This window comes from Dermacentor silvarum, chromosome 9 (assembly GCF_013339745.2).
Source record: "Dermacentor silvarum isolate Dsil-2018 chromosome 9, BIME_Dsil_1.4, whole genome shotgun sequence".
In the NCBI taxonomy this organism is placed as follows: Eukaryota; Metazoa; Arthropoda; class Arachnida; order Ixodida; family Ixodidae; genus Dermacentor; species Dermacentor silvarum.
Window position 1 is genome coordinate 95,653,960 of NC_051162.1, and position 24,005 is coordinate 95,677,964.

The window sequence follows — 24,005 nt, forward strand, 5'->3', positions numbered from 1 at the left end:
TCGCCGCTCAGTTTCCGTTGCAGCGATAGACCGCACGAACCTTCGCTCGCGCGCAGCGTATCTTGAAAGCGATCTCCAGACGGCTCTGACCTTTCATATGGGCTGTGCACTCGCCGCTCAGTTTCCGTTGCAGCGATAGACCGCACGAACCTTCGCTCGCGCGCAGCGTATCTTGAAAGCGATCTCCAGACGGCTCTGACCTTTCATATGGGCTGTGCACTCGCCGCTCAGTTTCCGTTGCAGCGATAGACCGCACGAACCTTCGCTCGCGCGCAGCGTATCTTGAAAGCGATCTCCAGACGGCTCTGACCTTTCATATGGGCTGTGCACTCGCCGCTCAGTTTCCGTTGCAGCGATAGACCGCACGAACCTTCGCTCGCGCGCAGCGTATCTTGAAAGCGATCTCCAGACGGCTCTGACCTTTCATATGGGCTGTGCACTCGCCGCTCAGTTTCCGTTGCAGCGATAGACCGCACGAACCTTCGCTCGCGCGCAGCGTATCTTGAAAGCGATCTCCAGACGGCTCTGACCTTTCATATGGGCTGTGCACTCGCCGCTCAGTTTCCGTTGCAGCGATAGACCGCACGAACCTTCGCTCGCGCGCAGCGTATCTTGAAAGCGATCTCCAGACGGCTCTGACCTTTCATATGGGCTGTGCACTCGCCGCTCAGTTTCCGTTGCAGCGATAGACCGCACGAACCTTCGCTCGCGCGCAGCGTATCTTGAAAGCGATCTCCAGACGGCTCTGACCTTTCATATGGGCTGTGCACTCGCCGCTCAGTTTCCGTTGCAGCGATAGACCGCACGAACCTTCGCTCGCGCGCAGCGTATCTTGAAAGCGATCTCCAGACGGCTCTGACCTTTCATATGGGCTGTGCACTCGCCGCTCAGTTTCCGTTGCAGCGATAGACCGCACGAACCTTCGCTCGCGCGCAGCGTATCTTGAAAGCGATCTCCAGACGGCTCTGACCTTTCATATGGGCTGTGCACTCGCCGCTCAGTTTCCGTTGCAGCGATAGACCGCACGAACCTTCGCTCGCGCGCAGCGTATCTTGAAAGCGATCTCCAGACGGCTCTGACCTTTCATATGGGCTGTGCACTCGCCGCTCAGTTTCCGTTGCAGCGATAGACCGCACGAACCTTCGCTCGCGCGCAGCGTATCTTGAAAGCGATCTCCAGACGGCTCTGACCTTTCATATGGGCTGTGCACTCGGCCGCTCAAGTTTCGCCATTGCAGCGATAGACCGCACGAACCTTCGCTCGCGCGCAGCGTATCTTGAAAGCGATCTCCAGACGGCTCTGACCTTTCATATGGGCTGTGCACTCGCCGCTCAGTTTCCGTTGCAGCGATAGACCGCACGAACCTTCGCTCGCGCGCAGCGTATCTTGAAAGCGATCTCCAGACGGCTCTGACCTTTCATATGGGCTGTGCACTCGCCGCTCAGTTTCCGTTGCAGCGATAGACCGCACGAACCTTCGCTCGCGCGCAGCGTATCTTGAAAGCGATCTCCAGACGGCTCTGACCTTTCATATGGGCTGTGCACTCGCCGCTCAGTTTCCGTTGCAGCGATAGACCGCACGAACCTTCGCTCGCGCGCAGCGTATCTTGAAAGCGATCTCCAGACGGCTCTGACCTTTCATATGGGCTGTGCACTCGCCGCTCAGTTTCCGTTGCAGCGATAGACCGCACGAACCTTCGCTCGCGCGCAGCGTATCTTGAAAGCGATCTCCAGACGGCTCTGACCTTTCATATGGGCTGTGCACTCGCCGCTCAGTTTCCGTTGCAGCGATAGACCGCACGAACCTTCGCTCGCTGCGGGCTGCGGCGGCCGCGCTCGCTCGTGCGCGCTGACTCGTGCGCTAACTCGTGCGCGTGTTATTTCAGTGAGGTTTTTTTTTTTTTTTTTTTTTCTCAAGTTTCGGTTGCTATTTTGAACGTGGCGTGTACACCGAGCAGGTGTCTCGGAGACCCATGTCTCAGTGATCGGCGCTACCTCCTGTACCTTCGCGAGAGCTAAGCGGTGCGAAGCTCGTTTCTTGGATCTCCATGGCGAACTCCGTTGGCGGAGATCGCCAACGCGGTGGCATTCATGTCGACTGTACACGGAGACGACGTCATTGCTGCGCAAATCCAAGCAAGTCGATCCTCTCCAAGCGTAGTATGAGGCAGGGCATTATTAAAGATTTTTTTTTAAGCCGCACTAATGACTTTTTTTTTTTTTTCGGCCGAACGAGTTTTCCGGACTATTTTTCAGTCCCCACGAGCTCGGAAAATCGGTTGGCGACTGTACGGAGCGCCCTAACCTAACCGCCGCACGTTGCTACTAGCCGGAAACTTCGAATTATCCGAATAGAGCCGCGCGGGCCATTCAAATTATCCGGTAGAATTTGCATTGAGAATGACGGGACCGCTCAAATTCTTCGAATTAACCGAAATTTCGAATTAACCGAGTTCGAATTATCGAGGTTTTACTGTACGCAAGCATTCTTTTAAAAGTGGTCGATATAAGTGCAACTATAGTAAGTTCAGCTTCACTTTTTGTGATGTGAGAACAAAGTGGCAAGAAACAGTAAAACAATTAAATTTTGAAGCCAGCATTTAGGGATCTGCCTGCAGTGTACCACTTATCATAAATATACCTTTGACCAAAGATAGCTTTGACCAAGGCAGGCAGATTGCATGCGAGTCAGAAAAATTAATTGCGAGAAACTTGAAGTTGCCTCTGATTCACCTCAGAGGCGCGCTATACAGTCAAACGCCTCTATAAGATTGGGGCCTCTGCAATCATTCATTATACAGGTCACTTTTTTTGTAAAGGTTTTGCACTGCACCCCTAACAATAGAACTGGGACAGAATCATTCCTTCGTTGTACAGGTCATTTCGTTGTAGAGGCATTCGACTGTAAATTGATCCATGAAGCAGAAACTACAGATTAATGCAAAAAGAGTTATAAATTTTGAAAAATGACAGTTTAAAAAAATTTTTCATGATTTTTGGCCTTCGTAGAGGCTCATCTGCACCCTTAACCAAACTAAGTCAACTAGGTCGTGCTCTTTAGTGTCTTACTAACCCTTTATGTACGAGTGTTGCCTACAGACGACATAGCTGAACGAAGTTTATTTTCTTGCCGAGTTTCGGTATTCAGTATGAAGTTTCTGGCTAAACGTCCTTGGCCAACACCGAATGACCGGCAGCAAGTGCCATTTGTTGGTTTAGAGTAGGAGGAAGACGAAGTTTGGCTCACATGTTTTTGAAAGCACGGTCGGAAGAGACAGACCGATGCAACATCTCTGGCTGCACTAGTATCACACACGTGATGTGAAGCAAATATAAAATGGCCACCTATGGTTCACACATGACAAGTGCGGTCTGCACAAATTCCAAACGAAGCCAACGGTGGCTTGGGGTGAAGCCCGCTTCCAGTTTTCTGCTTCGTGTTTCCCCCACTAATGCTGAAAAAGCTTCCGATTTTCTGTTCATCGACGATGCTTATTCTCAATGTGTTATGCACATTTAGGGAAAAATATAAACAATCTTTTTCAGGTATTTCTATGTTCTGTCAATGAAGGGTCAAGTTAGGTACAGGGGGTGCAAGTTTGCGCATTGTGTCATACTTCAACATACTATAGCGTACTGCTATGCTGATATTGCGTTTTTGAATCTCGACTGTGATTCTTGTCTCTTAACCTGGCTTGCTTGATGAAGTCTCTTAATGGCTTACTTGATGAAGCTTCCGTGTATTGCTTCGACTTATCACCAGAATCCTTTTCTCCATTGGAGATAAGAAATCTGTAATAATGAATTCATTGCAAAAGTTCACTTAAGTTTGTTATTGGCATGTTTGGTATATTATACTACCTGATATATTGTATCAGTACTTTTATTGCACAACCCGGGTTATAATTGGGTTTGTCTGAATGTAACACTCTCAATTGGCAGAGTATTGCCCCAACAGAGGGCTGCTTGCTCTAAACCGTTAGCTTCGTGTCTTCTTTCATTGCTTAATATTTATTCAACAGCCTCTCGTACGACAAGAGTTAATTGAATTGTGTGTCACCTGCGATGCAGGACCTGGACGGCAATGTCTTGGACTCGTGGGAAGGGGTTCGGGTACAGGGCCTGCACTGCCGCAAGGACGGGCGCACAGTGTTGGCCGCCGACTCCCACCACCGAATCCGGGGATACGTCTTTGATGATCTCACCGATTTCAATGTGTACGCACTGCCTCCTCCTCCGTTGCAACACCCTGCACGTTCTGAGCAGCTGCGATGAGGGTTTCTCATCGTTAAAGCTAGAGGAAGAATTGGCGCCGTGCTGGCGATGTACGCGTGGGAATGTCAAGAAGTGGGGTCTTTAGATTCGCATATTTCTCGGGGAGCTAAGACACCTTGAAGTGGTGTCTGGCGAGCAGCATTCCATCTGTCACAATGGTTGAATGTCTAGTAAAACGTGTAAAGTGCTTTTTTTTTCTTTTGTATTGTTATGTAAAACGCTTCTTATTAAAACATAAGAACTTGTGCTTGGTTCTGCAATTACATAAAACACAGAACAGTTCTTGAGGGCTGCTAAGGTTAGAGGAACAACCACAAGGTTGGCACTTTCGGTGCATCGGTTTCAGTCGTGTGTTTCAGTTTGCTTCGCTTGCTTGTACTATGTGTGAATAAACTTTGTTGAAAAGTGTAGTGCGAGTCGACCAAAACTTTTTATCCAGATTTTATTCCAAGAAAGCTTCAATAATGCAGCCGTGGCCATGTTTTTAGCCAAGCCATGTTTGAGACAAGCCGGACACACCCATATCCAGACATTTTTGTTGTGGCGCAGCGCAAATTGGAAAAGTCGCATGACGGTGTCGCCAGATTTACCTCTAAGTAAGGTTCTCACACACAACTCTATGGCTGTGGTATTCTGCATAATATAGCCAGGCCGCATGCTGACGCAGCGTGGTTTGACCACTGAGTGAGGCAGTGGTTACGTTCGGTTATCAACAAACTACTTTTCTATTTAGCGGCTGACTCAAAGATGATAAAAGTATTGTTTTGCGCTCGGATACAGCAACCGCAGAGATTAGATACTGAAACTGAACTTGCTTTGAGGGAACACAGTGGTGCATTGTTTTGTTGGTCTTGCTGTTTTAGTGCTGTTGTATTCCAGTCGCTGTTTGCGAACCGACCCAAGTATGCACCATTTTCAATTACTGCACTTTCCACATAGTTCGATTGCAGTAAGAGGTAACCTCTCTAGGTGCCGAATAAGTCTGTCCATAGAAAATAGATTTTCACATCTCTTGCGTCTTCAGAATCGTTAAAAGCAAGCTGCAGTAGAACTGATTAAGAATTTCGAAGGAATTGGCGAGCTATTTTCTAGTTTACAAAATGTGGACTTGGTGCATGGAACTCTCTGCTGGGGCGTCGGGTATGAGAAAACCAACTATTTAAGGTCTAGCATATTTGAAAAGCTCCTATGCAGCTACTTAAAAGAATATGCCCGATGTAAGCCATTGCGAAAAGCAATGAAAGAAGTGAGCCCACTACGTGTGACGACTTATTGGCACCGAGAGCAAACACCAAAGCGCCTGTCTTCCAACTCCTTTCACTAAACCACTATGCACATATTACTCGCATTTGCAGCCAAGGTACAACCAGGAGTGTCTCAAGATGTATGCGACAAGTTTTAAACATCATTATTTTCATCCGTGCTTTTGCTTTTGATGCATTATCTTGGCTTGCGCAATTGTACATGCTGCACCTGTAGGTGATAATGAACTAACAGTCCATTAAAACTGCTAATTGGGCTAGTTGGATTCATGGTGATGAAAAATTCAGCGCAAACACAAGGGTCAAAGAAGCGCTTGCGTCATGCATTTCTTTCTTTGTCCCTGGCGTTTGCGCTGAATTTTTCGTAACTATGAATCTAACAGTCAATTATCCATGCTAATCTCGTCAGACATTAGCCATGATGCCTTTGTTGTCAGACATAAGGGCAGTGTTGTAATGCTTTGGTGGGCATACTGGCTCTTCTCTTGTGCAGGGTCCAGGAAGAACATCCCATTATATCATTTACGGTTGATGACACGGGGCGACTTGCTTTGCTCAACCTTTCCTCACAGGTGAGCATGGTGGGAACTTGAGACAGTTCGCCTGATGTTCCGCGATAAATGCTTCCTCTGTTGGCAGTTTGCAAGCAAGAAGTGCCGCAAGGCAGTATGGGAGAATGGAGGAGGGCCACGACATGGTTGGCCAACTATTACAAGTTCTTTTTGTAACTTAGAGTAGAGGGACCAATATGGTTGTTGTAATAATCAGTGTCGACACAGCAGCAGCTCTTGCAAGTATTCATTTATTTTGTGAAGTGCATTTGCTTAAGTAGGCACGGTGGGTTGCTTATTGGCACATACGTAACGCGCTGTGTAGCCGATTTATGCAGTTATCAGTTGCACGCACACATAAACTGGGCTGTCCGAGCAGATTTGGCTCGAAATTTTAATTTGAAATCTTTCACTTTGAGTCTCTCCCACCAACAGTGACTGCCATTTTGGCATGGCATGTGTGATGTCACGAGTTGCGGGGTTGTCAATTGCAGGGTCATCTGCTCCTGAAATTCTAAACCATGTGTACTGTTATTCCGTAGTGTTTAGATGCAACCAAGGACGGAATAAGATGAACCAACTTGCCCAGCAACAAGTCCTGATACATGTGTACTGTGCCGAAAGTGTGCATTGTCAGCAAGGGTGCCGACAGTGCTTTGTGCCTCCAATTCTTTCACTTGCGTGTTAAGAACAGGACAAATTGTGGATTGCCTGCATGAACAATCTCGGGCTGATCGCCAATGGCCGAGATACATAAGCGAGAATGAAACCACGCTGTAACCACACAGAATGCAAATTGCGACGTCACGCATTAGTATTGCCAGGCTGCTGTACGATTCAAGTGCGATAAAAAAGTTCACGCACAAATTGTGTGAATGCGCTCTTGCCAGCTTGCTGTGGGATGCATACGGATTGATGTGCAATGTACTGTCCAGGTTTGAAAATTTGGTGTCACGGTCCCTTGGAGTAACATTTATTACGGCAATTGTGTTTCTGCAGCACTTGCAAGCAGCTAAACGTTTGACGCTGGCAAGATTTCTTTGGCTTCAATCTCAAGAGGGTTCTGCATTGCTGCAAACCGAATTCGAGTTGATAGGAACCACTCGAATGTGCTACAAAAGAGGTCTCTGTCCTGCAGTGGATCTGTGTGGCCTTTGGCCTGCAGAGAGGTCTTGCGGTGACGAAATATTCCCTCCTGTGCAGGGCGTACACATGTGGGACCTGGACGACAAGGTGCTGGTGCGGAAATTCCAGGGTGTCACGCAGGGTTACTACACCATCCGGTCGTGCTTTGGCGGCGTCAACCAGACGTTCGTTGCCAGCGGGAGTGAAGGTACGTGGAATGGGGCCAGTCTCCAGTGTGTTGCTATTGATGTATCTGCACGATGGATGGCTCCGTGGATGACTGTTCCGTAGACAATAATTCCGCAGTTTGTCCGGCTGCGAAGAGCAACCACACGGCAGTTGAGGCTAGCAGACGACAGAGCTGGAAAAAATATTACTACTCTACACTCCGCACGGTTTGCAGTTGTGTTGAGATGCAGGCTGAGTGGAAAGGACAGTTGGCCGCGATTGCTGTCGTTTTTGTTTGAATCGGAGAGTTATGAATATTTTGTTTCTTTGGAAGTAGCCTTCCTTGCCAAAAGACAGTGCTTGTTGGCAGACTAGCAAAGTGTTTTAGGCGAAATTCATGCCGTTCGACCACCGACGTCCAGATGTGAGAACTAGCTTGGCATTTTCCAACCATGCGCGTCACAGACGAGGTGCTGCCAACAGCAGTCCATGATGTGTAGTCATGTGACGTGCCATCCAGCACGGGCATCCGGCACGGGCAGTGGGCATCACAAACCACTGATACAACAATCGCTTTTCACGGTTTTATTGTGTTCATTGTAAGTGAGCGAAAGTGAAAACTTAATCAAAAGATGCTGTTCCTGCGACACAGCCTTCTTGTCTTGTTCTTTTCGACAGTGAGTGATCACGTTCTTTCCTCCCCTCCCCCCCGTGTGCAGACAACAAGGTGTACATCTGGCACGTCAAGTGGGAGAAGCCAATCGCCGTGCTGCAGGGTCACTCGCGGTCAGTGAACTGTGTCAGCTGGAACCCGGCTTGCCCATCAATGCTGGTCAGCGTCTCGGACGACTGCACTATCCGCGTCTGGGGCCCCGCAGCTGCCGTACCCACCAACCTGCCCAACGCGTCACCCAGCTCCCAGTCGGGTTAGCCTCCGTTTCTTTTTTCGCGCTCTGTGTTCGAAATTGAACTAGGGTTGCCAACTGCCAGGGGGACCCAAGTCGGGACAGGGGGGCGACTGGTGATGGCCGACTCTGTCAGTGCCAAGAGCCGACAGTCTGTACGTGCAACAATGTGGCGCAAATTTTCTTTAGTCTTATCATGTAGTGATTTACAACAAGAAAGGCGCAGTAGTTGCCTGCCTAACACAGCTAGAACCACGACAAAAACGAAAGCGCCTGTATTTATTTATTTATTTATTTATTTATTTAATTATTTATTTATTTATTTATTTATTTACCAGAGTACCCACAGAGCCTTCAATAAGCATTGCAGTGGAGGGGAATTACATAAAATAAATACATAATACAGGCAACATAGAATAAAACACCACATTTTCATATCTATACTATTGCATCATGTAGCGACTGTATGAACACATCATTTGAAGTTCTTTTGACATCATCATTTCGTAACCGATTCCAGACTCAAATTGTATTGGGCAGACTCTAGGCTTCAGTTGCATTGTCACAAACATCAATGCAACTGAATACAAAATAGAAGAATGTGCAACCGAGCTGTCAGGCATTACAAAAAAGAAATATAGCTTATTGATTGTTATTCAGCAGAAGAAAAAAAAAAGCCATAGTCGGGACATTTAGCCATCACAACTGGGTCAAAGCAAGGCTAGAGACATTTGCCCAGAAGTCAGGACTTTCCTGCTAAATTTTGAACAGTTAGCAGCCTTACTTTGAATGCTGCCTCAAATGATTGCATCACGGGGGCGTACTGTACTGACTCATATTTTCCAATTTCTATGAACTTTGCAATACACTTCTTACACATAAGAGGATAGCACTTTGCATGTTTGAAGGTTGGGGAACTGTAAGATACTTAAAAAATTTGGTACTGCAATTGGTCTCGAAATGCCAGACCTTGTGTTATCGACGTTATGAGGTCAAGACACGGAGGAACGTTTTCTGATGTGTTGCAAAATGGTTAAGTAGCATGACATTGCTAAAAGAAGTTAACGAATGCCGCAAACATTCATTGCGGCTGCTCTTCGCAGCTGCAGTGATCTGACAAACGGTTGTTGACCAGTGGTGAAACTGAAATTGGTCCATAGGAACAAGTGTTATGGTAAATTATTTAGGGCACCCTGGCACTTTCCAGGTGTTTTTTTTTTCTACTATTTAGAAAGTTTGGACCTTGAGTGGATGCAAAAACATGGGTCGAAAATGTCACATCAGTATTGATGAGACCTGTAGAAGAGCGGATTTTCTCTTATCAAGTCAATTCTTGTTGCTGACTGGTATGCCGCATCGCTGAAAAAGCCATTGTTCGCTCATGGCTCGTGGTCATTCATTCATTTGGTCTTCATAGTGCCCGAGTAGCAAAGTGCTGAATGTCAATACTTTTTGCTTCAGCAGTGGTTCCACTGAAAATGCCGTGTGACAATAGTTTTCTTCTTATGTGCACGGTTTGCTTCCCTGCAATTGCTCTTGCATTGTAGACACTGGCAGTTGGGCGGAGGGGGGGTGGGGGATAGCAGTTGCATGCCACTTAGCTAAGAGAATATGGCATATCCCACCGCAACTTTAAACTTGCCGATGCCACGTTGTTGCCGGTTCCTTTCTGGCTAATCGCCCTGTGTTCCATTTTAAGACAGTTAAGACAGTTTCTTAATTTTCTTTGGCACATTGAATCCTTAGACATTGTGGTCAAGAATTTTCACAGGTGAGAGCCCAAATCTGAGCCTCTTTAATGTCTGTGCACTGTGCCTGCGTCATAGCTTTATCTCAACGAGGCACCCTTACTAGAGATGCAACGCTATCAGTAAATTGACTTTCAATAGTGTTGATAGTTTTTTGAGGCTATCGATAGTGCTATTGATAGTATTACAATAGTTTGCTATGAAGCGATCAACAGTGTAAAAATAAAACCATAACATTGCTGTCGCTAGTATGATGGTAGGACTATCGTGCAGTGCGACAAGCCAGAGCACTATGATCCTTATCGCTGTATGCATAGAATGGCTTGGAACATGCAGGGAAATGTTGCAAAGGTTATGTTGCAGTGATTATGTGTGGTACATCACATGATCTTACATTATTGATAGTGCACTATTGATATTGCAATTGATACTGCTCTTGATAGAACTGTTGTTATCAGTAGCGCCCAATTTATAGATCTGTTGACGGCGTGTTATCGATGGCACTATCAATAATTTGATAATGACTCAACTATCAATAGTATGAACAGGATCATCGGTAGTTTTACATTACTAATGCTTACCGAAAAGGGATGGGAGCTGTTGACATGAGGTCTTCTTCTTTCTGGGGTTTTACGTGCCAAAACCAGTTCTGATTATGAGGCACACCGTAGTGGAGGGCTCCGGATTAATTTTGACCACCTGGGGTTCTTTAATGTGCACTACAACGCAAGCACACGGGCGTTCTTGCATTTCGCCTCCATCGAAATGCGGCCGCCGCGGCCGGGATTCGATCCCGTCTTGAAAGAGGGAGTCTTGAAATGTGTTGGAGAAAGGAAGCGTAGAAGGATTACTTTAGTGTGCAGGGGGATTGTTTTGATTGATATTTTCAGGGTGATACTGTAGACAGGGGGGGGGTTCTTGCAAGCCGCCTTCGTACGTAAGGCTTAGGCTTGATGGCCAACTCCCTCTTGCTGACCTCGTATGGCCGGGTTTCGGCGGTACCAACACAAACAGAATTAGACTACACATTGTTGAATAACAAGCGTAAGAAGGTTTATTGCCACCAGAGGATTCACTTGGAAGCAGGCTAGTTACGACCGAGACGTTTGCCGGAGTCGCACGGTGAACAAAGGCAAGGCATGACAAAGGGATAGAAACGCGATGTTTACCTGGGATCCTTCCCTCTTCACGGCTCGCAGTCTTCTCATCTCCTCCACCGCTCGCCGGCTGCATCGATTTCGATGCCCCTCCCTTGTTCTTTGCTAGGTCCAATGGGCGCGGGGCTCCGAGGCCACGCGATGGGGTCTGCGTTTGCGACCTGTTTGCAAGAGGGTTGCACCACTGGCGGGAAATCCGTCTGGCTCCCCGAACGAGAAAGAAGTCGTCTGCTCACCTTACTTCCTTGGTGCATGTTGGAGCGCGGGAAAAGATGAACCTTCTTAATTCCCACAATGCTTTGCCTGTAACGCAAAGGCAATTTTGTTTTTGCTTTTTAATTGCTTCTGTAGTGCAGCAGCATTTCAGCATCCATGAAGAAAGAGGACAGCTCAGTCGATTTCCTGGTAGCAGCAACTGCATTTCAATGCGGGGAAGTGCAAAAATATACCCGCATACTTAGATTAAGGTGCATTTTATTTGGAACCCCAGGGGGTCAGAGCCCTCCAATGTAGAATCCCTCATATCCTAATCTGCAGTTTTAAGATGTTACACCCCATAATTTCATTATGGGGGGGGGGGGGGGCTTTAATTAAAGTTGTTAACGGGTAAAATGCAGTCCTCAAGAAAAGGACTAGTGACAAGTAAGTACATGTGTCAGTATCATGTAAATAAATTCATTCATTCATCAGTAGAATACAGAATGCCAGAGAACATAAACTTTAGTGCTTACAAATTTTATGCAGGAAAACCAGCTTCTGCATATTCTTGAAATTGTACTATCATTGCATGATAAGAATGGACCATGTTCAGTGTGATTTGCTGTAAATAAACGGAACACCAAATTAGTATACAAGCACTTATTACAGCTCAGTTCTTATTGGAAGTCCTGGTAAATGCTTTTTATCATCAGAACGTCTACCTAGTGCTTCAGATCAAGTGGTTTTTCTTCTGTTGGATGTCGTGTTGCCCTGAAAATGAATTTATAGCTGCGATGAGCTGTTTCATTTCACTAATTTCAGCATGCTTCACTAACGAGACTTTAATTTTTCTTTCATGCAGGTGAGATGGGCGAAGGGTCCCCCTACTCCAACGGCAGCAGCAATGGTGTCTGTGACGGCGATGGCAACTCGGTCGTCTAGCCCCACGCCACCTTTTCTTATCTTCTAAGGGACTTTAATCAATACATGTTTCATAGCATTGTGCGGAGAGGGCGAAAGAGAAATGGAGTGTGAGAAAACGGCTGTCTGAATCGCGCTGCCGCACAAGGTGTCGACGGTTACGCCCGTGCGCTTTGTCAGCCAGGCGCAAGTGTGCTGCGGATTGCCGAAGACATCCAGCCCGCGGATCGCTGACAAGCTGAGGGATGACGGCGCACACGCGCACTCCGTTTCGGGCTCGACTTGGCTCCAAAGCTGTCCAGGCAGTGGAATGCGCACACGACGTCTGTCGCTTAATATGCACGCGGCTTTAGTTTTGAGGCTCGGCCCGGCTGCAGGCATCTAGGCATTCTAGCCTTTAAGACGTCTGGGAGGTTTTGCCGAGCTAGCAGACGACGTTGGGTGCGCTGTTGGAGGCCCAGTCGGCTGGTTGCATAATGTTGGCTAGCGAGTGCCGTGCGTGCGACTTCGAAGGCTCGGGGGGGGGGGTCTTTTTTTTTTTCCTCCTGCAAGGTTTTGCACGTGGAGAGAGCGACATAGCTCTGTTTGATGTGCTGTAAAACCGATTTTTTAAATTCCGTTGTCAATTTGCGATAGCGCATGCCGTGTGCTTCGTATTGGAAATTGCTATTCATATCTTTTGGTGCGCGCTCGTGTTGGGGGTGCGCTTTAAATCATTGCATCGGTTGTTGAAACTGATTTTCTTTTTCCATTGGCTGGCAGTACAGTTTTCGCCGATGTCATTGTGCGTTATCAATGTGTGTAGACGGCTGTTGCGCCGTAAGCTAGACTCGTGTATCTCGCGGAGGTGTATTCGATGTTGTGATATTGCGCTGAAAACCTGCACTGCCACTGCTTTTACATGCTGTAACCTTGTGCTCTATTGAGCGATGGTTGAGCATCATTGACAGTTCTTCGAGAAAAACAACAAAACTATGCCTAAATCGCAGCAACTAGGTTTCAAATGTTGGAAATTGTAACAGTGCCCACCTGGGCATCTTATGTTGCATTGGTACGTTTGGCTTTAAAGTTTGTTGTCGTTCCTGTTCAGACGGGCATATTAATGTACGAGACTCGACGTTGCAAGGAATGCACTGAAACAGTTGTTTGCAGACTATAGCATGTTCAGACGTGTAGCGGATTGCATGAATGTACGAGTTTTGACCTTCATCTTGGAGAAACTGGCAGTGAATTGCACATCGCGGTGAGCAATGTAGTCGTTACGATGGGGACGGACGCCCAAGGGATTTGAGGCTGTTTTCGAGCGAATAAAATGTTTTGGAGACGGAACTGCATGCATTTTTTTTTCTCGCTTGGTTGCGTTAATGAGATTTGAAACGAGGCCGTTTTCTCCGAAGTGGGAAGCTCAGAGTCTGCGGTTTATATTTAAAGGGACCTGCGCGCCGCGTACAACAATGTAAATACCGACCGCACGAGTGTTTTGAGAGCATGAATGCCTCGATCACCTGGAAAACAAACAGGGAAAAAAAAAACGACACTGTGACCCAAGATGCAAATCTTGACATGGTGGGATCCTTAAAAGAAAAAAAATTTGTGTGCTTGACATAGACTCGAATACAGGAAATGTAACAAATTAGTATTCCTTTTTTCTGTGTGCGTGCGTGTGTTAAGTGCGTATGTTGTGAGCATGCTATAACATTTCCAGCATTAACACCTTTTTTTTTCCCTCCCGCTCGCAATGTTGCCAACCCAGTAGAAGGCTCGTATATTCTCTAGAGAGTAGATATGGGGGGCAAATATATATATTTTTTTTAAGTTCGAAAGTTTGTTTGGCATTACATTCTCACACGGTCAAGCAACTTTGAGTAAAAGCCTTTTGAAAGTTGGCACTTCCTTTTTTATTATTATTTTGAGGATTTTGCCGTGAACATGTAGTGGTGGTCATGTTGATGATGTTGGCCAGACTTTGCCCTTTGCCCCCTTTCAATTGTTTGTTTGCTGTCTTGTGCTGTTTCTGCTATTGCTTTTGTTGTTGGACGGTGTCCTGCTCGCCACCATTAATAGAATACAGTCGAACTTCAGTATAACGAAGACGGATGTAACTAAGTTAAATATATTAAGCATGTCGCAAATACATGCTTATAACAAATATCGGATATAACGAAGGTATTTTCATGCTGGATGTGAATTTGTTGTACTGAGGCTTGGCTGTTACACCAATGCATCACCTTGGCAAGCTTGGCTTGCACACTTTTGCATGCACGAAAAGTGATAATTGGTTAACTGCACTTGGCAGTCAGATAAAAATTTTTGTCTAGAGAACGCACAGGTACATCTGCAATTGGTGTGTACGGTTTGCTCGCAGTAATTCGAACTCTTCAGGAGTGCACCAACAAATGAAATAAAACTTGTGTTCAGTATGAGGCTAAAAACTGGGCAGTTTTGTTGCTTAGCTTATCTAATCTAATGTATTCGTAGTACAGCTAACAAGCAGAGAACAAGAAGTGAACAGGATACAGTTGTGAACATAAACTGGTCAAAATGTATTGTTGGGATACTACAGTGTAGACCGCTTATAACGTAAGTCGCCAGAGTCGCGAATATCCGCACTATAAGCGGTACCACACTATAACCAAAACAACTATTTTATTGCGATAATGGACGCTCCAGGCACATTTCTGCTGTCACTGTCACCGTGCTCTAGGTTCCGTATTCGCTTACTAAATAAATTAATAAGCACGGTGTCACGCGCGCACAAGCAAACATGAACACATCTCGCTCGTTGACCGCGGAAACGAACTGTCAAAACGCTCGAGTGGCGAAGCGCGGCAAGCGAATTACCTTCGTGCTATCATGCCTCTCGCTTCAAAGCGACCTATAAGCGGCGAAAACACGGCCCGCGGCGGACTTTCCCCGTTGCAGATAGCTTTCAAGATAGGGCCAAGGCAATCGTATCGCCGAAGTGGATCGTCACAGATTACGTCCTGCTTCGATCCACTGAAACCGTTCCGCATTGCTTTGCTGGCGAAAAATACTCTCCTTCTGTTTGCGGCAGTCCCGAATGCAAGTTTCGGATTCTCCGAACGCCCGTGATGCGGCCCGATTTCCGTCTGTCTCCGCACACGTGATCACTTTCCTTTTAAATGCGGCATCATGATATACTCGGTACTTCTTGTTGATAGAGCAGACGCAGAGAACATGAAGACAGACGGTAGACTTGCCTAAGCACGTGTACTGCAGCACATGGAGGAAGCTACGGTAGCTAAGCTTGAGAGTAGCTAGGCTCGACACGCGTGCAAGGCGGCCATTTTGTAATGCCGAGAGCTATATGGTAACTAACGCAGATTTAGGGTCGTACTCGATTCTAACGCGCACGAGATTTTTAGACCTGATTAACGGGAAAAAAGTGCGCGTTAGATTCGAGTAAATACGGTATTTGTGGCTTGAGGGGAGCGTTTGCCAGTCTTAGGTGGACTGCCGAACTTCCAGGCAGCCGCACTGTAACCGGTATTTCGTGTCCTGCAACTGCACTATAAGCGATACGCGTATACATAAAGTGCTATGGGAAAATGAACGGAAGTGTGAAAAGACCGTATTATATCCGGTCCTTCACTATAAGCGGTTACGTTATAAGTGGTCTATACTGTAGTTGGTTTGTCATGGCTGCAAACGGTGCCAGGACACAGAAAGGACAAGTGAGGCCAAGAACAAGCAGGGATTTCTCCGTCTTGCTTTTCCTCCCTTCGTGTACTCTGGCTTTGTTTGCAAACATTAACTAGTTCACCGCACTGCGGCGTCAAATGTCAAAATGTCAAACCACTCGTGGCTTACGCTTGACGTGCGGCTGCTGGTATTCAAACAAAAATTTGGGTGAGCAATAGAAGAGGCACTCAAACTTCTCAAGTTCCTTTTGTCTGCAGAAACTATTTCAATCGCAATTTTTCTGGTTATTTTGCAATGACGCATGCCGCTTCAAAAAACTAGCAATAATGCTGGACTCAGAATCATCAGAAGTTGGTATACTCCTCTCAAGAAACTGTGATTTAACGCATGAAAAAGAGCGCGTGCGTGAAAACAAAATTTTGCTTTATTATGTGGAGCCCTCAAATTGTGCGCGTAGACCGGTGAAAACAGTCAAAAGAAGTTTATTATGCAGGAACTTCCGTATGTTTACAAATGTTTACACTTCTGTCAACACAAAATTTTGAGACAGCTGCATGTTTGAGTCATACAGTAATTATCCAATCTTTTGCTTTTAAAACTGCTCTAGAAGCCTTTTGTTCCGATGCTGTTTGACTGGAAAAGAGAAGTTTCAATAAAAAAGTGCAACTTGTATTTTTAAACAATCCAAGAACACGTTCAGATGTTAATGGATCAAGAGAACTTGCGATGATTCCTCTAATCTCCATAATTCTTTCAATTAACCATGATAAGAGGTTGAGTTATTGCGAGTTAACTGTATGTCACTTGCTGTTTGACTGCAATAGCCGGCGACCATATGCCTGCCATCTTTGTGTACGTTTTTTGTTGACGAGTCTCCGATTTGGATCTTTTTCTTTTTTTGTCTGCCTGCTTGATCATTGTCAGCTCTCTGTGAGAGCAGATAAGCAAATTTGACTGCTGATTTTCTCGTTTGTGCAAATATATTTTAATGCTTTTAGAAGAAGAAAAAAAGAAATGAATGTGTTGTGTTCTGTCTTGCTTTCCTCTTCCCACACCGACATGCTAAATAAAGCTCATCATCACCGTGCTCTGCAAAAATGAGTTAAGAGGAATCTTTAGCTCAGGGCCAACTCTGATTTCACTATTAACGAAAATTTAACTCTGTTTTCACTATTTCACGACGAGAATTTCACTATTAACGAAACACGGGAATGAGCTCGTGCAACAACGGCAGAACCGATTTGGACGAAATATGTTGCATTTCGAGAGAGAGCTTAATTCTGCCGGCTCTAGGAAACACAATTTTGATTAGGGCATCTTAGTTTTTACAAAAGAGGTCAAGAAACGTTTGAAAGAAGTTTAAGCACAATGTTTACGAATCGTTAACTCTGCACCAAAGACAGGTACTTCTGTAAACTGTTGTCTGCTGGAGCATCTCAAGCGTTTGGAAATGCCTACTGGGGTTGTGCAGATGTCAAACTTGCAAATTTCCTCGTTGCGGTATATATTAATAGATCAATTTCAAGCACCTTAGATGTATCTCAACGGGTGCAATTTAAATTTTGATCTCGTCAAACCACTCATGGCTTATGCTTGACGTGCATCTCCTACATTGTCTCGCTATTTAAAGGTGACCGTCTTTCGCCAGATTCATCAGCGTTCACCCAATAAAGGTCGTTCTTGACTCTCTCTTTGACAGTGCTCGGGTTTCTTCATCCATCGTTACAATGCAACAGTATTATTTCTGAGTTGTAGCTTTTTTTAACGCTTTTTTTGTATATGTATATATTTCGTATTTTCAATTTTTGTTGAAAATTTGACGACCTTAACCCTGTAATGCCCAAAGTTCCCCGTCAACGAAAATTGGGACAAATTGGTGACATTTATTTATCACCACAAAGAGTATTTGTGCAAAAAGAATTTTTTTTTCTGTTACAACTTAATGTATGTATTTAGTGATTGGTTTGCTAAACTATCTACCACTGGGAAACGTTACTCCGGCATATCATTAATGCAACTATGGGCTTTGCATTAAATTTACCATGTTTCAATCAAGATGTTGCTTTGCAAACTCGGCATAGCCTACATTATAGAGCATTATAGGGAAATTTCTACTCTATACAGTCAGTAGACTTTAAGCTTTTCTTAAAAGTGCAACAAATTTTGTCAAATTCGGGGCAGCAGATGCCGAGAAATATTTATCCAGTCCCATGAATTTAGATGAGAGCTCCCGTGGTAAAGCTTCCTCTTGAAGCCAAGACTTTTATTGTAGTCGAAGGTTAAAAGAACAGTATACCTAGTTACCATAAACAAATTCTAACCACATCTCATCTCTTGACTATTACTGTATTCCAGAGATAGGTGTCTAATCACTTTATATGAATTATTGTGAGTTGGTCTGCAAAATTAGAAAAAAAAGTGTGTGTGTATTTGGTTGTAAAAATCAACTAAATGTGTAACAACTCATAGGAGCTGAAATTTGCAGCGATTGGCAGTGTAACGTTTTGCAGGAAGATGCGCCTCAGTGATTTTTTTTTTCTTTTTGATAAAAAAAAATTTAATGCAAGAACTTTTAAAAACCATCTTCTCACAACGTTCTTTTTCTTTTCTCGAAAGAAATTGTTTAAAATCACCTTAAAATTCAGCTGACTACTGGGAGAGGCAAACATTGCTTGCATGATAAAATAAATACATAATTGAAAGTTCGACTTTTTGTTTAATTACTTTAGAATAGGTACTGCAGTGTACGAATCGAAGCCAGTAAGTTAACATGCACTTGGAACAAATTTTATAACCGGTAGCACCAGTTGTGAAATTGAAAAAAAAAAAAAACTATTGTGAACCACATATCTCCAAAAGTTGTGTTGTCTATTGATGTCAGTTCTTTGCGCTTCAAGCAAAACAGCCCACAACCGTTTTTGTTTAAGCTTTCTTTATAGTGCATGTGAAATTAAAATGACACAATGAAAAACCACTTCTACCAACAGACGTTTATTTTATTTTTTTTTTTGGTACAACATTCGGGCTAAAACTTTCGAAACATAACGAAACACATCTAAAGTTTGAGATGGATGCTCACCTAACCTAACCGTACGCGATATCGCAGCCTACGTCACACGCCCCGCATGTAACGCACATTTATTGCTGCTGGTAATGGCGTCACCGACGCAAATAAATCTTCAAGTTATTCGCTTACAACGCAATTTTCCCACTTTACAATTTTGTACAAGCTTGCTAGCGCTCTCAGTTAACTAGAAAGGTGTGAGATCGCAGAGTATCGTAACGCGCACCACAAGTTTGCCACCGTCACTCGAGCGTACGGGGAACAGTCGAGAACGGCAATATCGGTGTTGTCATCTCGAGCTGAATGGCCGTGTTGAGGCAGTCGGTGGCGGAGTCGAAGTCACCTGTCTCCTGAAGCACCTTGCCCATGTTGAACCTGTAAGCGTTCAACGAGCAAATCAGACATACAGAAATCCGCAGGACAAACGAAATCCTGGAAAATTGTCATCCATACGAGAGTTACAAGTTGCAAAGGAAACCTGTACGGGTCTCTCATACGGGAAGCTTCGCCGTTGGAGGAAAAATTCGGCCTAGTCTGGCGATTCAATCTGGGACCAATGCTTTTACGAGGCATTGGTCCCAGGATGAACATGTTTGTCTTAACTGTGAACTTTCTTTCTGAGGAACCCGTACTGAGGCGGTTATCTGGAGCGAACACTTTAGGGAATGGTAGTACGATCACCTTCACGAGATTTCGCGTGACTTTGCACTGGATGCGAGTCATACTGCATATAAGTGGTGTATTTAACAGCCATCTAAAATATATCAATTTTGTTCACTTTAGATGAACAATCCGTTAGATGCAGTTTACAGAATGGTGATTTTTCGCTGCTGAGCTACACAGTTGTAAACATAGTTTCGTTTTCTGAAATTTGCAAACTCCAATCCTTTTTTAAAGAATGGACGGCCAAAATAAAAAATCCGCTTCCAAAAGTCGCTAGATTATAGCATTTTCTTTTAAATGCAACAAACCTCGTCAAGTTTAGTGCAGTGGCCGCCGAGAAAAATGATTTATTCTTTCCCATGCGCTTGGATAAAATCCCCCAAGCTAAAGCTTCCTCTTCGGACTAGCGAAGTATTCGTTCATAACCCTATTTTCGTTCATTTTGCAGAAAATGATTGATTAGTACTGGGAAAAAATGAAACTTCCCTTTTCTTTGAATTTCGCGCAATAAATCTTGGCACGGATACGCCACTGCTGCATAATGGATGTCACCACGTTCTCATATTTGGGCCATTTCAAAGCAAAAAATAATGAGAGAGGAGCAGAAGAAGAAAATAGAATGGTGCTAGGTTGAGTCCTTAAACTATTACCGGTGTGGACATTGTCGAAATACATGATGCCAAGGTATGGTAGCACAGCCGATTTCTTGCTTTGCATCTTTTTCTGGCTCATTAAGCCTACTCTCGTGTTAAATGTGGCTACCTTGGTATTTCATAAGCGCAGTTTACTAACACAGCCCAACTCCTCTTTAGTGGCCCTCTAACCTTTTAGTCGGAATCTTGTTTTCGAATTAGCAAGTTAGTGTTATTCTGTGCAACTGCGTGAGAAAAACGAGAACAAGATTCCCAAAGCAGGTTTTTTTTCCATATGTGAGAGCCGTTGGTCACAAATTCAGCATGCTGTGTGGAGCATGTGGAGCTTCGAAGTTCTAAACTTCATAAATTTGTGTAATTTCAATCGCAAGCATGCGAAGAATAAGCGGATGGCCTTATCTCGGCATGCTGCGGTTTCTAGACTACTACTTCTAAATTTCTAGGAGAACCAACAGTGTGCAGCAGTAATTCTACATAAATTGTGTAAGCAAAGTTGCTAGTAGCACTCTGATTTCTCGGGTTAGCTTGAGGTTCTCGTTTTTTTTCTCCATGTCGGATATTGTAAAGCATTATGATGCCGATGGGAATCATTGGACCAAAATGGCTTGCGTGACATTGTGAAAGACACTGCAGATAAGAAAGGGAACAGCGACTGTTGCAAACTTGCAAGTCACTGTACTCGCTGCTATTATGTTGTTCAATGAGCCATGCTCATGGAGGTTTTCCTCTTTACAAGCACATGTAAGGATGATTACAGGCTTTGAAAGCAAATCCTGTGTTTCACTTTCATATTGTTGTAGCGTGTAGCATCAGCGCACATTAAAATACGAACAGGAAATAACTGATCAGAATGCCTGTTAGTATGTAATGCAAGTGCGACATGTAATCTCCCTGTAGCCGGTTTCTAAACACACAGCAGTAATTCCTAAGTGTGTTTTGAAGTCTGATAAAAACCAATGTCACAAATGCAGGTAAACCTGGAAACGGAAGAATGCATCGGAACAGTTTTGCAATTTTTCGAAGTGTCATTGTCCCAGCGTTTCGCGGTTCACATTAACTGCAGCTATTTTATCGTCTCGCCATCTGTCTCGGATTGGATTAGTGCAATTACTACAGAAAAACTGACCAGGATTGGTGGCACATGGGGTCAATGGCCACCGCATCTCTCAGCGTCTTCTCGGCCAGTTGACTGCTGCCCAGGTAGTGGTAGACCAGGCCCTGGAACGAGCGAGAAGCACCGAGGGGCTTCGTTTGTAGCAACCATGTCAATCAATCACTGTTGATCAGTGCTGCACAGTATATGGAGGAGTGTGAAATAAAAGCAATCGTATGGGCAGCTTGACAGGTTCTCAGCCCATAACCCGAGTAGCAGTTACAGACAGGTTACTGCTGGTAACAAAGGCAGTAAGGTAGTTTCAGAAATCAGTTAATCAATCAGCCAGCCAGTTACGGAACGAGAGCACACCTGGCTAGAATTGGGCCTCATTCATGCACTGCACATTTGAAAGCAATCGCGTGGTACTTTTCCTTATTTTGCTGGCTTTCTTTCAAGTGTGGGGAAAAAACATCTTGCATAATAAGCAGCAGACAGCTAGTCGGACCTTTTTCAGGATTGTCCACGACTTCATAATCACTTCTGCGCTGAATATATAGTATTTTAACAGTTGCTGTCAATTAATTATGTAATTAAACAAAATAATGTAACTTGCTCCAAGTGAAGGAAGACATTACCTTGGTTCTGTCTGGCTACAAGGCACTGCTAGAATTTTAAGCCTTATTGCAATTAAAGCGAGACAACTCCACTCTCCTCTCTCTCGCTCCCTCTGTGTGACCAAGGAAAGCATATTTGCAATAGTTACTGTATTTTAACTGGAAATTTTGAAACAATAATGAAAGTGGAAGAAAAGACAACTTCCAACTGGCAGGAGCCGTACCCACAACCTCTGCATGACGCGTGCAACACTATACCAATTTACCTGCAGCGAAGGCTGTTGCCCTCATCTACTGTGTATGTTTGTTGGTATAGCGTTGTATGTGTCGTGCTGAGGTTGTAGGTTTGGCTCCCACCGGCGGCAAGCTTTCTTTTGCTTTCATTCCCTTTTCCTTATTACATATTTCAACATTTACAACTGAGAATAGCTCATTTCCCCTATGCTTGGCTCCACTGTATGTTGGCTTCATATTGTTATCAGGCCCTGGATAAACGAAAAACAAGTTTCACTGCGCTTACTAATAAAGATTGTGGCTAACATTGTTTAGAGGGATTGTACAAAGATTTTAAACGTGAGAAAACGAAGGAAAAGAAGAAAAAACGAAAGCAGTGAAGCTATATTGCAAGCTAGGTCTTGTTTGTTAGCCATGCTAGATCTTATAAACTGCACATTAACCTAATATAATAGTATCCACAGTCACGACAATGTATAAAATCAGTCACAACTTGGACAAGTGTCTGTACATATACACGAAGGTGGAAAACAAAACTATGTAATTGTTCTACCGGCTAAGCAGTCAACGTAGCTAAGATTACGCAGATTTAAGCATCAAAGCATAAAGCTATAATCTTATGTGCAAGAAAATACTCGTGTCCGTGACATATAATTAATTGAATTAATAAGCTACGCCCTTTTCCTCATTACCCCCCTCCTTTATGGCTAAAAAGTGAACCATGTCTGAAGTCAGTCATGCATTGTCCCTAGTAAGACGAGTTGGTAATGGCCTACCAGGTGCTGAAGGGCAGTGACGTGCAGCGGATTGATGGAGACTGCGTTCTGAAAGCACGTCTTCGCGTCGTAGTACTCCTTCCGCATCTCGTGCAGCAAGCCCTTCTGCGAGGCGAAAGAGGAGAATGACTTGTAACGCTTTTTTGGTGGCTCCTGCAGCAATCCCTCAACAATATTCACGTTCAAGAGGACGCCAAACTGAACAAATATATGATGAAACCAATGAAATCTTTAGTTAATTTATGGCCCAAATCATAAACTTGTTCCTGACAGTCAGTTAATACTATTTCTTTTAAACAAAACAACTCTCTTCATAATCGGTTCAGTGGATGTAGACCAATCTCTCTACTCCCACATGTAGAAAGAGAAGCCCACAAGTTGAGCTTAATTTTTATTTATTTATTTTTTCAAAATGCAGGAAAGCCTATCAAATTCGGTGCAGTTGATTTTGATAAGCTTCGCTGCATTTAGAAAAATAATTGGCTGTTTCTTCGTCCTAACGGCAAAGCATTAAAAGCGAGGGCAAAATTTATAATTTTGTTGAAGCTCCTCGGACGGTGTGCCAAGAATACACGGGGACTGCATGTTGGCGCGAGGCAACTGCCGCTGTGCAGCAAACACAGGCACCGTGGCAGCTACCGGGCATCTCGTAACGCTGGCCTGATAAGGAATGCCACCAGAGGGGGTAAGTGTCCAGCTAGTGAACTGTCAGTTTCGGCTGCTGCGGAAGTGCCGATTGGCTCACTTGTACGTCTCCAGCCAATCAGCGGCGGTCGAAACGGACAGTCCACGAGGTGGACGCTCGCGGAACACCCCCCCAGCTGTGTTGCAGGTGTCCCACCTCGATGGTGCGTAAGATGAGACCGAAGGAAAACCGTCGGCGTTCGTAGCTTGTGAAGCTCACTGTCCGTTCTGCTCGGACCACCGTATGCA

The 24,005-nt window shown here is 44.8% G+C and overlaps 2 protein-coding genes across 5 annotated transcripts in view; one reads left to right on the plus strand and one right to left on the minus strand.

Moving 5' to 3' along the window:
- LOC119463394 (WD repeat-containing protein 26) overlaps window positions 1–16,644 on the plus strand; it is a 46,144-nt gene extending 29,500 nt beyond the window's left edge. For all 3 annotated transcript variants that reach the window (XM_049656680.1, XM_037724237.2, XM_037724239.2), the window contains 5 exons: window positions 4,071–4,216; window positions 6,030–6,108; window positions 7,291–7,420; window positions 8,100–8,306; window positions 12,251–16,644. In XM_049656680.1, the coding sequence (XP_049512637.1) occupies window positions 4,071–4,216; window positions 6,030–6,108; window positions 7,291–7,420; window positions 8,100–8,306; window positions 12,251–12,330 (642 nt within the window). In that variant the 3' untranslated portion in view covers window positions 12,331–16,644. The remainder of the gene's footprint in view (window positions 1–4,070; window positions 4,217–6,029; window positions 6,109–7,290; window positions 7,421–8,099; window positions 8,307–12,250) is intronic.
- A 2,303-nt stretch (window positions 16,645–18,947) lies between these two features.
- LOC119463393 (tetratricopeptide repeat protein 7B) overlaps window positions 18,948–24,005 on the minus strand; it is a 31,633-nt gene continuing 26,575 nt past the window's right edge. For both annotated transcript variants that reach the window (XM_037724235.2, XM_037724236.2), the window contains 3 exons: window positions 23,073–23,177; window positions 21,479–21,570; window positions 18,948–19,411 (listed from right to left, as the gene is read on the minus strand). In XM_037724235.2, coding sequence (XP_037580163.1) covers window positions 19,279–19,411; window positions 21,479–21,570; window positions 23,073–23,177 — 330 coding nt within the window. In that variant the 3' untranslated portion in view covers window positions 18,948–19,278. The remainder of the gene's footprint in view (window positions 19,412–21,478; window positions 21,571–23,072; window positions 23,178–24,005) is intronic.